The 16340-nt window shown below is 53.2% G+C and overlaps 3 protein-coding genes across 3 annotated transcripts; 1 reads left to right on the top strand and 2 right to left on the bottom strand.

The window, feature by feature from the left end:
* Nucleotides 1-7881: 7881 nt before the first annotated feature.
* Nucleotides 7882-10275, top strand: M409DRAFT_19930 (uncharacterized protein; the record flags this gene model as incomplete). Its single annotated transcript, XM_033805154.1, has 2 exons — nucleotides 7882-10022; nucleotides 10077-10275. The coding sequence occupies 2 exons, from the start codon at nucleotides 7882-7884 to the stop codon at nucleotides 10273-10275; spliced, it is 2340 nt and encodes a 779-aa protein (XP_033670405.1).
* A 76-nt stretch (nucleotides 10276-10351) lies between these two features.
* Nucleotides 10352-12923, bottom strand: M409DRAFT_52055 (uncharacterized protein; the record flags this gene model as incomplete). Its single annotated transcript, XM_033811973.1, has 7 exons — nucleotides 10352-10826; nucleotides 10883-11227; nucleotides 11280-11456; nucleotides 11506-11791; nucleotides 11854-11997; nucleotides 12647-12813; nucleotides 12850-12923. 7 exons carry the CDS (start codon nucleotides 12921-12923, stop codon nucleotides 10352-10354), a joined length of 1668 nt encoding a protein of 555 aa, XP_033670404.1.
* Nucleotides 12924-14093: 1170 nt separating this feature from the next.
* On the bottom strand, nucleotides 14094-15148 carry M409DRAFT_64633 (uncharacterized protein; the record flags this gene model as incomplete). Its single annotated transcript, XM_033816161.1, has 5 exons — nucleotides 14094-14142; nucleotides 14202-14439; nucleotides 14496-14759; nucleotides 14811-14868; nucleotides 14945-15148. The coding sequence occupies 5 exons, from the start codon at nucleotides 15146-15148 to the stop codon at nucleotides 14094-14096; spliced, it is 813 nt and encodes a 270-aa protein (XP_033670403.1).
* Nucleotides 15149-16340: the final 1192 nt, after the last annotated feature.

Genomic DNA, 16340 nt, shown 5'->3' with positions numbered 1-16340 from the left:
CTACCCACTCGCCGGCGCAGGCGCAGTGATCCATGAATTCATTAGTCCGTACCCGTGCACACTTCTTACACTTCAAGTCCTGAGTCATCCATTGCACAGCCAGCTTCTGGATGTCGGAGAGCAGTCGCTCTTCGATGTGAAGGCGATCGAAGTTGGCATTGCAATTGTCGCATTTGACCGTAAGGACTGGCTCTGAGGAATCTGGCACGAGGTCGCTGTCTCGGCAGAGATCAATGTCCTTTGGCACGCAGCACTCTGAACAGCTGACTTGTTTGAGGCACAGGCTAGAACTTGGGTTCGTGAAAGCTCCGTCTGCGCTGAACTCTCGAATGTCAAACAACTGCAGAAGGTCTTTGCGGAGAAGTCGGGCTTCCAGGGTGATTGTCTTGTCCAAGCTAAGAACCTGCATGATGCTCTTCACCAATTCGAGCACCGGGTTTTGGAGGTTGAGGTGTGAGCCTGGCTGAACAGGGAATGTCCAGTCCTGCAGCAGCTCTTCGTGCATTGCCTCTGTGCGTTGCCGTTTGACGAGCTGCGCAATCTGCTTCTGCAACGGCTTTGAGAATGTCTTAGCAAGGACATTGCCGGGTGTTGTCTGATCATCCTTCTCCGAGTTGAACATGGCAGCATGAATCGGGAGCTGCGTCGCTCGCGGCGTTCCGTTGGGTTGTCCGGCAGGCCTTTTGCGTTGATGCATGATTTCGATGTACTCGACAACCCAGTTATTGAATTCAGGCTGTAGGATCGGAGGGAGGAACGTCGCCATTTGCCAGTGCATTATCGTGTCCATCTGTTGATTCTCTTCCTCGACAACCTCCGTGCAGCCCTTCCCGCCGTAGTTGAACTCATCGTACCAGGCAAGATAGTCCCAGAACTCGGTAATAGCCAGATCCAAGAAATGGAAGGCTGGTTTTGTGCTGACCGTCTTGAGGATGTAGTTGCTGTATGCATAGGCATTGCCGACCTCGGATTTGGACGTTTGCAGTAGCAATCTGCCTGCATTCGCGAACACAACGTGGGAGCCATTCCTTCTAAATTCGGACATCAGCTGTTGGAAGGCCTTTCGCGACATCACCTGCACGTAGTAATGCAGGTTCCTATCGTAGAGATGTGAGCTTGGACTCTCCACCCATCGCACGAGATGCTGAACCAAAACATCTGCCATCGTGCTGCCGCCATTGCACGCTTCCTGCCACCAAGAACGCACCATCTCTCGCAGAGCGCCAATGCCAGCAGCCGCAAAAGCATTTTCAGACTGGATATTTTGCGTCGTCTCATCGAGGGCGTCTTCTTTGGCGCCAGCCCCAGAGATGCCCATTGGGTCTGCACCTTCTGCCTCGTTCAAGACAGCAGACGAAAGGATGGTGTTAATAGCCAGGTTCTTGACGCTGAGATCGATGCAAACTGACGAGTACGTGCCGGGGTTGTTGACGGAGGGCATGTCGACAGTCTCCATTGAACCAAGAATATCATCCCTCTCGTGTCCGGCGTGGTCAGGCCTGGCATCGTCTGACCACCAGAGCACGACCTTCTCCTTCTGCAGTCTTCGTGCGTACGTAATGTCGATGAGAAATCGAGGATCGTCCATTTCCAGGTTGCAGAGTGGAACATTGCCGTACCGTGAGAACTCCAGCATGTGCGAAATCCAAAGACCAAGATCCAAGTAATGGCTGACGACACGCTTGGCAACAAATGACTGCCATCCCAAGGGAGGGAGTTGCTTGTCGGCTTCGTCTGCACGCAGCTTCAATGTGGGTAATGTCTCAAGAACAGGCAGGTCATGCAACAGCATCGCGGCAGAATGCGACTGCAACACGAGCATTATCGGCTGTGATTCCTCTTTTTGAAGCTTCTTGATGCCGTCGCCCAACTCCTGCAGAGCTCGTCGATGAGTTGTGACTTGTACAGTCTTGAAGTGGAGCGAATCCTGATAATCGACAATGTTCTGCCAGGGCTGGCCGCCTGCCTCTTCTAGCTTGCGATTGAGCAAGTCTTCGTATATCCGATCAACATTGGGCATGCCTTGCTCGCCCCTCGCCCTATTCAGTACTACAATCTTCGCTTCTGGCTTTGTAGACGAGAAGAGGGCATAGATTTGCCTCTCGCCAGCGCTGATGTGATACAGTGCCATATAGCTGAAGGACGAGTTGCTCATGTAAGGTTTCTTTGGGGGGACTGTTCGCAGCGCAGAAAGATCGAACCCTTGCTCCAAACCTTTGCCGAGCACACCTCGCTGGCTCTCATCGAAAGTGCAGACGCACCCAAGATCGAGCATCGCACGAACGTCGAGCGGCACCTGTCTCTCGTAGACGCCTTCCACGCTGGGGTGATTGAAAAGAATGGAGAGCTTCTCGGACTCTTTGACGTACACCTGCTCGCTCATGGTCAGCTTAAACAGATGTGCTGATGGGTGGCCGTTGGGCAGCGTGTGGTTGATGATCTTTTCGGCCTTGACTCCATCAATGTCGACGTCAGGGAGGTCGCTCTCCTTCAGATTGAGGTACACCTGCCGAGGGACAACGACCTTCAGCTGGTGCACTTTCTTGCCGATGAGGACGAAAGCTCTGACTTCACCAGGAGAGTCGGTTTCGCGCAGTTGTAGCACCTGCCAGTCTGTTGTGTAAAGAAGTTCTGCTTGGTTGCGGAAGAAAGATCCAATTGCGTCTGCAGCATCCTGGCGCTTCTCGCCGAAGAGCTGTCGTCGACGGGCCCTTGCTGCCTTTTGGATCTTCCACTTCTTCTTCTGATACCTCAGCCAGCCTCGGTAGTCTTCTGTAATCGAAGGCATTATCGCAGGCAGACTGTCGTAAGGATTCACCGGGGCAGCAGAGTCTACTGCCTTACGCTTCTGGGAGCTGACAATCTTCGCCGCAGTCGCAGGCTTCAGCTTTGACATGGGCGTAGCACCAAAATCTTCCATGTCACCACCACCCGTCCGAGGCTTCATGATGTTAGCATCGCGCTCGGCCAGGGGTTGCTTCTGGAACATGTCTGTCATCTTGGTCTGCTGGAATCGATCCTCTTTCGTCCTGATTCTTCGCTCCAGCCAGTCCGGGTGAGCGACTCGTGGGACTGGATTGCTGATCTTCTGTAGCGCAGCCGGGATGGTGATGAGTTTCTGGATGACCGAGCCCAAACGCTCTAGATAGTAGTTCCAATCAATGATCGTGCGTGGATCCATATCACCAGGATCCTCGCGGAGCCACTTGCGAAGGTAGTGCTGCTTGACTGTCTCATCCGAAGAGAAGATCGTGACTGGTATGGCGCGCTCCGTGACGGGTGCGTTCTTTGGTCTCGAGGAAATGATGTACTTGCAATTCAGCCCCTTGTCCTTGGTCATCTGGTCACCCAAGAACTCGGCAAGTCGTTTCGCAGTCGTGATAGCAGTCGACTTTTGAGTTCCATACTCTTCCAGCGTTTTGGTCATGCTTTTGTTCTCGCAAATGAGGTCAATGAGCTCTTCATCTGTTAGAGTACTGCCGTGCGAGTGAAGGACGTCAAGCCACTTGTTCGCGACTTTTGCGACGGCGCCGTATGTCTCTGCAAGGGTTGTGCCCTCGAGGAAGAATTTGAAGATCTGCTGCTGGAAGATTTTGATCAACTTCAGCTCACCTCGTCGCTTCACTTCAAACCCCTTCAATTCTGCAAGCGAGCCGTCGTTGTTGAAGACGGCGTACCGCTTCTTCAAGTTCTTGTCTTCTTCCTTCGAAGTTGGCAGGATCATGGCTCTGTAAGGCCCATCGACTTCGAAGAAAATAGTATTGTCGCTGTGTGTGTCGTACTTGAAGGTCGCGGGATCGACGAGAGTCTGGTACTGGTGATTCGTGAATTTGGCGTGCACAAGATGGTTCAGCATGACACAGGGATACGATATCGTGAGCTTCTTGCCGTTCTTCAGCTTGAATGCAAAGTTCTCGGGAAACGTCGCCGGAAGAATGCACCAGATACCATCAGTGTCCAGTTCCAAAGGTCTGCCAATGCGCTCGACAAGCTGCCGTGCCATCTGGATGATGCGCGCGCCAGTCAGGCATGTCACGCCAGCCATGTCCAGAGAATACCAGCGAGATCCTTTGCGCATGACATAGCCGTAGAACGAGTTCAAGATGACCTTGTGGGCGAGCTGCAGGGAGTCGAAGAGGACGATCATCTTCTTTGCCTCTTCGATTTCTGGCTGACTTGCGCCGGCCTTCTCGAGATCTGACGTCTTGCCCTTCCATACTTTCTGCTTACCCTTGAAGTCGTAGCGGCGATCACGGAAGTCCTTCACGGTGTCGACATAGAATGGATTCTCTCGTTGGCAGATGATCGCCTCCCGCTCCAAAGTCTTCGCATCGTGGATCTTGTGGTAGATCTTCTTGCTGTAATCGGTCAAGCGACTCCTCACTTTTGAAGTCTGTTCGTCGAGACTCAGTTCTTGGAATGCTCGTGGAAGACTGTTGGGACCTTTCCCGGGGAATCTTTCATTCTCCAGTGCGTGTCGTATCATATTGTACTCATCTCGTTTGGCCGGTAGGAACTCGCCTCTCCAAGACCAGGGCATTCTCCTGTCGCAAGTCTTCCCTGGTCGATTAAAGTCGCAAGCAGCGCACACAGACTCGTCAATCATGCTGTCTGGCTGCAATCGATTCGTCGTCATGATGTTGGGGTACATGGACGCGACATCCAAGTGATAGATCAAGGGTCGCTCGCTCCGATTTGGAGTGTCTTTGAGAAGTTGTAACTGTTGAAGGATCTGAGCCTTCACCTCCTCGTAGTTATCCACGTCACTCATCGACTTTTTCTCTTCTTTCGTAATGCAGAATTCCAGCGCAGCGTCCAAGTCATTGATGAGCTCGTCAATTGCCGTAGGATCCACCGCAAAGTTGTTCGGAATGTCGCTTCTGAAGACACCAGCCTCGATACTTTCGACATGCCCACCGACATACGTCTCGGATTCGAGTAGATGGCCTTCCCAGAACGACTCTCGAGGCTGCACATGCTTGTTGGGCAGCACGATCTCTTTCTGATATGCTTGGACCATCAACAACATCTCGCAGAGCGTGCCGGTACCCTTCCTCAGAACATCGTCTGGGCCAAGGGGAATGATTGTGCAAAGGGAGAAGATGAAAGGGTGTACATATTTCATGTACAGGTAGTACGTCGCCACTGCGTCAGAGACCGAGTACTCTGCTAGCACTTGCGGTCGCTCTGCTGCGTATGGAGTCATCAATTCGGGGTCGAGTTCGTCAGGATCGTAACCAAGCTTTGCGACAGTGACCGCCTTCAGGCCTCGACTTCCCTGCGGTAGGTAGGAGTCACGATTGACCCAAGCAAAAGCATCCATGTGGGCACAATGAGTGGATTGGTAGATGTCTTCGCTATTCTTGCGGAAGCCGATTTCCTGGTACATGTCAATGCCGTGGATGCTTGACCGAGCTTCAACGAAAGGCCAATCGAAGAAGTCGCCGTTGTAGGTGACCATGACGGTTGGCCGTGCCTCTTTGATCATGCTGAAGAACCGCTCCAGGACTGCCTCCTCGTTGGGCTCGTTAAAGATCATAAAGGGCCCTTGAAACTCGGGCTTCGGTGTGTAGTCGAAATCTTGAATGTCTTCTGACACGATCTCGCGGTTCGTGATGAGGAAACCTTGGCCATCGATCATGTACGAAATCATCATGATCTGATCGATCGCGGCGTCTGGAAACTTCAAGGGAAGCTTGGTGGTTTCGATGTCGAATGCCATGACAATTGGATCAGCACGCTGTAGCCTCTCTTCGATGCAGCTGAGGGAGATATGGCCATGTTTTGCTTCGACGTTGTACCACTTTCCAATCCTGATATCCAGATCAATGGCAACTCGGACGTGGTAGGGCACATCGTATTCACGAATGTCGACAATGAAGTCACTGGCATCGGCAATGGTTGTTGGCCTCTTGTTTCGATCCGCCTCGTCGTCGTCGAACAAGTCGAATCCAGCATTCGCGCTGGCAACCTCGGCATAGGTATCCATAGCGCTGACCGTGGACTTGTTCTTCTCGGCGATGGGGGAGATTACTCTCCGGACCGCAAGCAGATCATTGACATTGGCGAAGAGCAGCTTCAGGAATGTCCGTCTGTAGCCCAGCAGGTGATTTGGCATCTTCAGATCTTCCTTGTCCACCCTCTCGACGCCCCTTACAAGACCCTCATGTGCTCTACGCACCCATTCCTCAACATCTGGCTCTTTTCCCTTCTTGACCGCGATTAGGAAGTACGGCTGGTACTCCACTGCGGCTTTGAAAGTCTCGCCTTGGTCTCCGATGAAGTAAAAGTCGACAGCGGCGCGACCCCCGGGGATCTTGGAGTCTTCGATGGCGGTGCTGTGCATGTTGCAGAGCCACCCAACGCGCTTCTTGCCGGCCTCGAACCGCTCGAAGCCTTGTCCTTCATCGATGCGATTGACCAGGCGGGTCGCCTCGATCCGTTCATTGTTGGATGTGGTTTCGGAGGATCGCAGACTACCCGAGTCTACCGTCTTGACTCGTCTCGTCCGGTCATTGAACTGGCCAGATTTGTTGTTGGCGCCGTAGCGCGAGCGGCCTTCGTTGCGGCGGACGGGCATGGCGGTGGATGAGTGGGGCCGGCGTGGCCCACGAATGGAGTCTTATGATCGCATTGCCGTCGAATTCGTGTTCATGGGGGGAGTGTCGTCGGCGGCGATGTTGTTGGCGAGAGGGTGCTAGTAAAGTGAAGTGAATGAATTGGTGGAGCAGATCGCGGACGCGTCTGGAAGGAAGGAGCAACGCGACATTGGCGCGTGCGGGCCAAAGTGCGGAACCAGCTCCGCTTCGATCATCCCCACCACCAGCCATCCGGCCCCCGCGGACATCACTTCGTCTTCATTCATTCACTCACATCACCTCACTCCTTCCTTCAGAGGATCGTCCAACGCGATTCGGCGGCAAAAGCTCTCCACCTGAGATACGCCAAAATGCAGACTGAGCCATCCCACGCACTGGACGACAGTCTTCCAAAAATCTCCCATGGCCAGGACGAGCTGAAAGAACCACACTTCTTCAGGCTGCCCCCGGAGCTTAGGAACGATATATACCGGCGGGTACTACCAATCGACGAAAGATTTGAGATCTGGGCAAGACCCGGCCCTGCCGAGCCGCCAGTACTTCGCACAAATTGTCAGATTCGGAATGAAGCCATCACGATCTACTATAAGGAGAATGAGTGGCGATGCCCCGTTGTCAATTTTTTACGCCAGGCACTACATTGCTTGGAGCGGAAGGTCGCCATGGAGGATTGCAGCGAACATCCGATGGGAGTGCGTATTTCCTTACAATAGAGAACATACCTTTCGTCATGCGTGGCTAAACTTGAAGAAATGGTTGGAAGCTTACTCTCGAGGCGCTTGCCTGAGGATCGAGGCATCCGACGTGAAGACGAATGAGACGTTTGCAGGGCAGTATTTGACCGTGGCAGCGCGTTTGTTTGAGATGGTCCTTGACATGCGCGAAAATCATGGCTTCTATTGGCCTGAGATCGAGTCTGTCTTAGAAGACGCCCGACAGGCCTTGGTTGATGAGATCGTTTCGGAGACGTAGACACCGAAGTCCCTCGATGAACTCAAAAGTGGACCGAATGGAAGCTGGTCGAGTTGCACTTGACTACCTTCAGCAAGAGTGAGGAGTGTTCTGGAAAAACGGAAGGAGATCACATTTATTGAGGCCAGTTCAAGAGATGAACGTGAACATTCACTCAACAGCCCTGTCATGGCGGGAAGAAGCTGGGCTTTCGCTAGCGTGAGGTCCGTGCCTTTCTAACCCATCTCTTTCCCAACCACCTCGCCCTTGGTGAGAAGATTGCAACTTTTCAAGACGGGAGCTAGATACATCGATGTCTAGCGATCGCTCAATGGCGAATCCTCCGCCGATGTTGTCCTGTTCACGACCCGCCTCGTCGCATCCCCCAGCAACACACCAGCTGCACCTGCCGACCCCGAGTTTGCACGCAGAAACCCCCATCCTGAACAGATACTGTTGCCCGATCGTCGCTTGCAATCGCACCTTCGACAGCTACATCGCCGCCTACTTCCACTTCTGCCACCACCAAGCTAGCCCATATGTCGTCAAGTGTCCCGAGGAAGACTGTCCATTCGCCTTTAGGGGATTCGAAACTCTAGAGAGGCACTGGGATGTCATCCACAACGAGGATTTTCTGGTCTACAACTGCATCGTCCCTGGGTGTGGTGTCGGTCACCCCTGTCACGAAGAAGTTGTCGAGCATCTCGTTCGTACGCACGGAATGGACCTACCCACTGCAAACACAAGCAAACAAGCAACCATTGTGCGACGACAAGTCAACTGTCAAGACTGGTTTCTCGCGCGAGGATATCCACCGCCAGATCCTTCTTTTGTCTATCCCAGACGACCAGGAGCAGCACAGAGGCCTAGCAAAGATTACAAAAACAGCCAACTCAATCGAGACCTGCAGATTCAGGAAGCGCAGCGAGCAGCTCTTACTGAGATAGCCGATCGTCGCGCGGCTACCCTGTATCATGCCACGATTAGCAAATCCCTTCCCATCAGGAGACTCGTGCCTTCTGTCCAGATGCCGCCGTTACTAGCAAAAGCCTTTCAGGAGCGGATCGGAGGTCTTCAACACCACGACACCAATCCGAAACCACCATTATCTCTTCGACAATCAACATTCTTCCAGAAATCCTCCATGTCGCATCATCAGCATCATCAGCATCATCAGCATCAGCAGCACCAACAGCATCAGAATCAACAGCATCAGAATCGACAGCATCACCATCAACATACTCCAAGCCAACATGCCAGTGCCTCTAGTCCGAAATGGGCGTCGCGAGTGCCTCTACCGATTCAAAACAGACCCATGCGCACCGACCCCCGAAGCGTACCGCAACTCATCCGACTGGCCACTCCTCAGCAATTGCTCACTCATACCCCGGCGAAGAGGAAGCGTGGACGGCGTTCCAATGCAGAAGTAGCTGCCAGAAAAGAAGCCGCTGCCGCCTCAGGACAGAATGCATTAGCGGTTGCTGACTCGACGACTCTGCCACCTGCGACGTCAGGAGGCTTGCTTTTGCGGCCTAATACGCAAGAACAAGATGTAATGAGCGAAGCTGTCTCCGATTCTGAGTATGTCCAACAACGCATACAGACTTCTCTTGCAAGCGGAGGGCAGATTTCTGCAAGAGCCAGACCACCGGCTTCTCTACCGGTGCAGCCCATGTCTGATGTCGACGCTGTCAACAGAGCACCCGTACCTGGCAATGCGAAGAAAGTCCGGCCCGCAGACGATGCCGCTCATGCTTCTACTCAAGCTCAAGCCGCTTCGTCAGTGAAGGCGAAGGGAAAGGCCCCAATCGCAAACGATAAAGAACCAGAATCACTTGCCCCTCCAGCAAAGAGAGGTAGAGGTCGTCCACGAAAGAATGCAGACAACGCTGGACCTTCGCATGCACGCAAGCCATCTGAAGATCAGCCAGGGCCAGCTGCCGCTCAAGCAAGATGGAAATGGTCCGAGCCCGTCGAAGACATCATCGCGCTCAACCACCGAAGATGGCTCCATGCCTCAAGCGAAGAGCTCGAGAACATCAGGCTGGCCATCCAAGTGCGCGACGATTGGCAACGCATCAGCAATGCTGAGATCTGGAAGCACATGACCGAGACGTGGCCGAGAGAATGTCGTGATTCGCCTGAGGTTGTAGCCATCAGTCGGCAGCTCAAGCACTGGGCGTCGAGGACTGTTCCTGGAATCAACCCCCGTCGTGCAGGTGGCTACATGCGGGTCTGCCTCAAGAAATTTGTCAAGCACTACCCGATGAGTATCTATGTAGAGCCCATGAGATGGTTGCAATGTTGTGCGCTGCCCCAGATGGTACAGGTGATTGCTGGACCGCCGGAAAATGATTGGAAGCCGGTGGTGGTGGCGAAGAAGGTTGTTTGTGAAAGAGGTGTGATGAGAGGCATAAAGGGTATGGATCAGGCGGACATTGGTGGCGATCGAGACCTCAGCATCAGACGTTGGTAGTTGTCCTTTTGTTGTTGGGAATTTTGTAGGTATTGTTGACAAAGAGCCAGCGAATGGCTCAACCGGCGGTTTGTCTTTCTGCTCGATACTTTCCGCAAGGCGTATCCTTTCGTAGAGCAAAAACGCTTCCCCTTCCAAGCTCACTTCTTCATATCTCAAGTGTCTCCCACTTGGAAAGCAGCTCACTCAGTCTCTCGCCACCCTCCTGGCCCTGCGAAGCGGCATAGTTCGGAAAAGCAGAACTCATGAGAGACAGATCCGATGGGCGCCAAGCGGTATTGGACATGAGCTGCAACATCGACCTCGTCGACCGGGACAATGCAATCTATCTGTCCAGCGCAGTGTGGTACATCATGCGGGCGATGCCTCTAGCAATCATTACCTCGACGCCTGTCCCCAGCAGACAGCGAAAGACTTCGTCAAAGGCGGCATGTGAATTTCGGATAGATCGATCCGAGGCATTGACCTCTGGTGAGGAGATGATGGTAGGATCTGCCAGTTCGGGGTCTTGCAGCAAGACGCCAGCCGTCACGGCCTGCAGCTGCAGTAGCCATGCTGGCGTCACTTTCAACCCATATCGCTCTCGGAAGTCTCTTAGCATTTCGGCGGCTTTGTGGGCGAGTAAGATTGAACTTGACAGCCTTTTTTGTGCCATCTGCGATCTGAAGTGGGCGTCATCGTGGTCATCACCGCCGGTCGTTCCTGTCGATGATTGCGGGTAGTCGGAAGTCTCCTGTCGTTGTTCGAACTTCGTCTTCGCCGCACACCAGAGGATCATGAGAGAGGTGAGATAGGAGGCGCTAGCGGATTCGGTCAGCTTCACGAGCCAGAGATGCGAGTGATATGGCACACGTACTGAAGCTCCCAAATGTAGATACTCATCGGCCATTCATAGTGCAGTTCAAAAGGCAGATGCTGATACCACTGCTGCACCCTCGACGAAAGTTGATCTAGCGCCGTTGCAAACTCGCGGATACTCATCCTGCGCTGGGTGAAGATCAAGTCATGCATCTCTTGGAACAACTCGGCGAGTCTACACCGCTCAACGAGGTACATCGTCGGTCTGTAGGCGACGGCGTCTGTTGTGAACGGATAGCCTATCCAGGGCTCGCTTCTGTCGTCGTATACCTCACGGATCTTGGGCAGGCCAGACACATTGGCTGTGACGGTGGCGGGGCTCATGAAAGCAAGTCTCATGATTCTGTAGTCGTGAGAATCCATCTGATTCCAAGCATCGTGAGTGAAACACTTACATGTGCGTACACTTGGCTGTCCAGTGGGTGGAAAGCCTTGCAACTGCAAAGTCACGCCTGTAAAAGTCATTGTCTACGTACCGTCGTTGGTACTCGTTGAGTGGTAGCTCGTTATTCAGCTGCACTGCAATCGGAATGAGTGTCAGGCCTAATCTATCCTTGGCCCGATAGTTTGACCTGACGGCGTGAGCATCTGCAGCACACAGGAGAACTGCAACAAACCTACTTGAGGCTCAATATACACAATGCCTGGATGTTGGTGAGGCTTGGGCGATACTCTTCGAGCGCCCACAAACGAAGGGCTTCGTCATGAAAATGTCGACCGCGAGTGATCCTATCTCGGCCTTCGCCCGAAAAAGCAACTTCGTGCTCAGATTGTAACTTGTGTTGGGTAAGCATGCGTCTCCACGATCCATGAAAAGTCACATCACGACGTACACTCGCAATAGCGCAAATGCTATTGACCAGGAAGGACGAGCAGAAGTCTGAGTCGAGCTGTTTCGAACGCATACCTATGTAGGCAACCAAACAGTTAGTTCTTCATAATCACGGGCATAGCAGAGCGCACACAAACCTCGCAGAAAAATGTCCTGTTCTACGAAACGCCAGGTTGGATTCATCCAGGCAAGGAAGAGCGACACAAGATGTGACACTGCTTCATCGCTTGTAGTGATGGCCGTCCATGGCCGTGCCGAGACCTGATGTATTGGTTGGCCATCTTTACCTGTCTCGTTAGCTACCCCGACAGTATTCGGTGTGCTGCTTTCAATCCCTGCAGCGTTGTTCGGGTCTTCTCCAGAGTCGTCAATCGGCAAGAGCCAGCTGTTCTGTCACCCTCTGAGCCTCCTCGCAGCAGCAATGTCTCTACGTGAGGCACATGCACTATACGATTGTGAAGCGCAGCATAGTCCTGGGGCTTCGGCAGCCGCTCCAGTGCGTTCGGATGCAGCGTCAACGCGGCAAGCCTGGTGATATCCTGCAGCGATCCTGTACTGTGCGCCAAGCTGACCAAGAAGGACTCGAGAATGGACTTGTTCGCATCCGGCACCTTTGATGCTGCATCGCCTGTCTTCACAAACCTCAAGACTGCCTCAGGACTATGGCCACCCCTGATCTGGCGCAAAATCTCCGACGCCCCTCTCTAGCCTTTGGTACGGAGCATGCGAAAGAGCTCGGCATATGTGTCGTGAGCGTGCGCCATCTCATCGTATTTACGCTTGGACGCCTGCGCGCGACTCTCGCCAGCCTGCGTCTCGTAGTGGCACTCGGCATTCTTGGTAGCGCACGCTGTACAAGGACGAAGGGCATCGCACTTGTAGAGTCCGTGTGTTAGAGCAGAACATGCACCTCGGATCGCTGAACCGTACCTTGATCTTCCTCTGTCGACAACGTTGACAGGCTGCCGGGGCTGTTGGGCGCTTCCCTCGTGCGACTGCTCTCGATGTGGAACCGCCATCCCGTGATTCCTGTTCCCGGTCTGAAGTCTGATCTGGCTCCTCCAGCTCCGCGCCAGAGATCGTTCTTAGAAGGTTCTCTGGCGAAAGCATTTCACCGGTCTTTCATCGCGTACAGGCCGAGGAGCGGCGCCGAATCTCGTGGTGAGGTGATTGTCGGCCAGCAGGAAGCTGTGACGATGATACACATGGAGGAGTGACGGATTTTGCTCCGCGTTGTCGGAGTGGGGGAGTAGAACCTGTAAGCAAGAAAGGCAAATGGGACCGACTTCTTTGCGTGAAGGTTGGATGGAGAGTGGGCGGCCTCGAACACAGACTTGTTGGCGTCAGTTCCGCACTCTTCGAATACAAGGCCGGATCGTCCAAGTTGCAAGGCGAGGAGTCAGCCGGAAATCGGTCTGTTATTGCCTCCTTTCTGCTTCCCTTTGGTCGACGTCAAGGGCTAGAACTAGAGCGGATTTGGCTCCGTGCAGAAAGTGGAGACGCCGGCAATAAGACACGGGGTTAAAAATAGCTATCACCTCTTTGCCGTTGTGCAGATGTCCATTCTCTAGCCACATTTTCCAATCTTTCCAGACAATTTACCTTCCAATAACCCTCACCTCATGTTACCAGGACATCTGGAATCTCACCCACTCGACGATCGGTTCGACTGGCCTTCTGCCGGAGCAAAGCCTTGGACAGCGCCATATGGTGCAGTGTCCTGTCGAGTTCGGGACCTTGATCGCTGCGGTGAGCTTCGCATTGCTCGATGGCAGCTTCAGTGATGGGCCATTATTGATGGCTGTTTTGCGGATTGTGGGTTCTGGTCGCTCCATCTGCTGCCCCACATCCGCATCGATGTCCAAGTCCTCGTTCTAGGGTAATCGCCCTCCAGAGACATTATCAGCGGAGATGGAAATGCAGGTTGTGTGATACAGGCAGAAGGCAGAGCCGACTGCGACAGGTCAAGAGTTGATCGAAACGATCTGGTCGCCATGGAAAGTCATGCAGCTAACAAAGACTCGTCGATGTGATTGCCGGTGTGGATTGAGAACGATGAAGAATGTTTCGAATAGTTTGAACTGATATACACATTCATAGAGATACTCAATAAGGCCGGACCAACACTCGCTGTGTACCTTCCGAATTCGGTGTACGATGCAAGGCTGTGTAAGCGCGAGGCCTGGCGGGCTTTCAAATCACCGCCAGCGACCGTGTGCTTTGCAGATACAGAGCAAAGGGACGACAGCGTAGTAAGCCTCGATGCTTCGGTGCTGCGAGCTGGGCGAATCTTCCAAGGAGAGACAAGTATATAGCCACAACAGGAGCAACGGTTTTCCATGCTGCAATATCACCCCCACATTAACAAGTGCACCTCTCAAGTGAACAAGTCGCCAAGTCCGACGGGAAGCTCCATCACGGCGATCCTGTGTTTCCAAGTCAGAGAAGTCCTAAATGCCGGCAACGCAATGGTCAATGAACTTACATGATGGCGAGCAGGAGGTACCATCCTAGCATGTCTGCCGCGAAGAAGCAAGCTCCACATCCGATCAACAAGGTGTTTCCATAGGCAGCCGATCCTTGAGCTGTCGCCCACAACGACCCGGCTGCGAAACCGAAGCCCATGGTCGCGCAGACAAAGATCATGACGAAGACAAGATTGGTCCTCAAGGAGCAAATCAGGAAGATAAATGAAAGCATGGCGAGTGCGAGTGGGTAGAACCCTGTCACCACATGTCACCACTCTAAAACTCACGTCTGATGCTTAGATTGAGCTCACCAAATCCAGCTGCAAACGTCGGTCCAGGAGAATAATCGTTTCCAGGGGTAGATGCCGCATTCCAGGCGACGGAACCAAACCATGGGATGAATGCACAAGCGTAAGTGAAGAAATGGGCGCCATAAGCGAAGAAGACGAGACAGGGAAAACTGTTGCCCAAGAAGAATTCACCAATGCCGCCAAAGGTCAAGAGGACGCCGCCGAAGAAGACACTGGCGGTTGTAGTTTGGGTTGCGAAAGTGCCTCCAGAACCGCGCCAGCCCACTATTTGGAAGAGTCAGTAACAGCAAAAGCGACCTGGCTTGCTCAACGCACTGAATTCGCAGGATAGAGGAAGAAGTCCAACCACGAAACCAGTAATGGCGATTGGGGTCTACAAGACGTGAAGGCATGGTCAGCTAATGTCTCGAATGTGAGATGCCGGAATGCCGGCTCTCTTCGATACCCACCGGATTGGCGAATGTCTTCCTCAAGTCGCCCTTGGTATTTCCCTTGGGAGAGAGGTAGATCTTCTCGAAGAGCTCCGGAGAAAGCGTCATGGTGTTGGTCAAGGCATTTCGCAGCTTCTCCTCGTGGCTGGCTCCATCGCCATTGAAACTTCCCCTCTCCACATCTTTCATCGCGCTCCCGTTTCCATTATTGATGCTCCCCATAGTTGCGACACAGACACTGGGCGACGACAATGGCGGTTTCTCGTGAACTGCAAAGGGAATTGATGAAATCGAAGCGATGCTTCCTTGCCCCGTTGCTCCCGATCTCTATATGTCTGAGAAGCCCCGCGACACCGTGACGAGCTATCACGGAGCTGGGCAAAACGAGGAGGTTGGCTGAAGTCAAACGAAGCAGATCTGACTCCGGAGTCGAATCGCGGCTGCATCTGGGGTCTGGCCCCATGGGGATCGACCTCGAGATTGTGGAGAACCGAGGGCGTGGCGCAACCAAATGATCTCATGTGCCTGCCGTCCGATAGCCCTCGCCCTTCGATTGGATCGAATAGATTAGCTATTTGTTTTGCTCGCGCGATCATACCGTCCAGGCGGATTTGAAAGAGCCGAGCGAAAGCAGTTAGCTGGAGAGCTGCTCGAGTCGGGGGAACGCGCAACATGTTCGAACTGTCTTTTCAAGCAACACGAGACCAGCTCCGGAGACATGAATGTCATACGGCATGTGCAGGTTCGTCATCGGCGAGAACAGAGTAGCGAGGGACTTACCAAGCTTGCTTGCCACTTTGCAGTTCACCGTCTTCACTGATACTATGGTATGCTCTAACGTCCGAACCAAGTCGCTTCTGGGAGGAATAGTTATTAGTAGTACGACTGGTACGAGCCTGGTTGTAGTACCTGAGATACCGGACGTATGGAAGTTTGCAGGACTTGGCAGACCAGCCTGTCGGGTTAACGCCACGCCAGGCCATGGGGGCCACGTGTGCAGAGTCTAGAAGCCTTGTCACGCTCTTTGACAGGACGAGGAGTTCATGCTCGAATTGACCTGTTCGACATCCCTTGCTGCTGGGCCACGATGTTGGAATCCTGAAATTCGTCGACAACTACACTGTTAGCGCCCACATCGTCGGTGGCTTGGTCCCCCTGCAGGTCAGTCACTGTCAAGCAACTTCTCGTCTCGAGAGCCAGTTCATGGCCAGTCGCAATTCGAAAGGTCAACATCGCAAGTAGGATGCTTGGCATCACAAAGATCCCTCAGAAATCACTTTCAGGTATATGTGTTCCTCGAGCATACCGATGTAAGTACATCTTCACCTCGTGAACCCGTATACGAGTGAGCCGGTCTTTTGAAAGCTCCCATGTATTACAGAATGTCCACGCAATTTCCACAGCCTTCATACCA

The sequence above is a fragment of the Zasmidium cellare genome, assembly GCF_010093935.1.
Source record: "Zasmidium cellare ATCC 36951 unplaced genomic scaffold M409scaffold_9, whole genome shotgun sequence".
Taxonomy (NCBI): domain Eukaryota; kingdom Fungi; phylum Ascomycota; class Dothideomycetes; order Mycosphaerellales; family Mycosphaerellaceae; genus Zasmidium; species Zasmidium cellare.
This window is presented reverse-complemented; position numbering and strand designations above follow the sequence as displayed.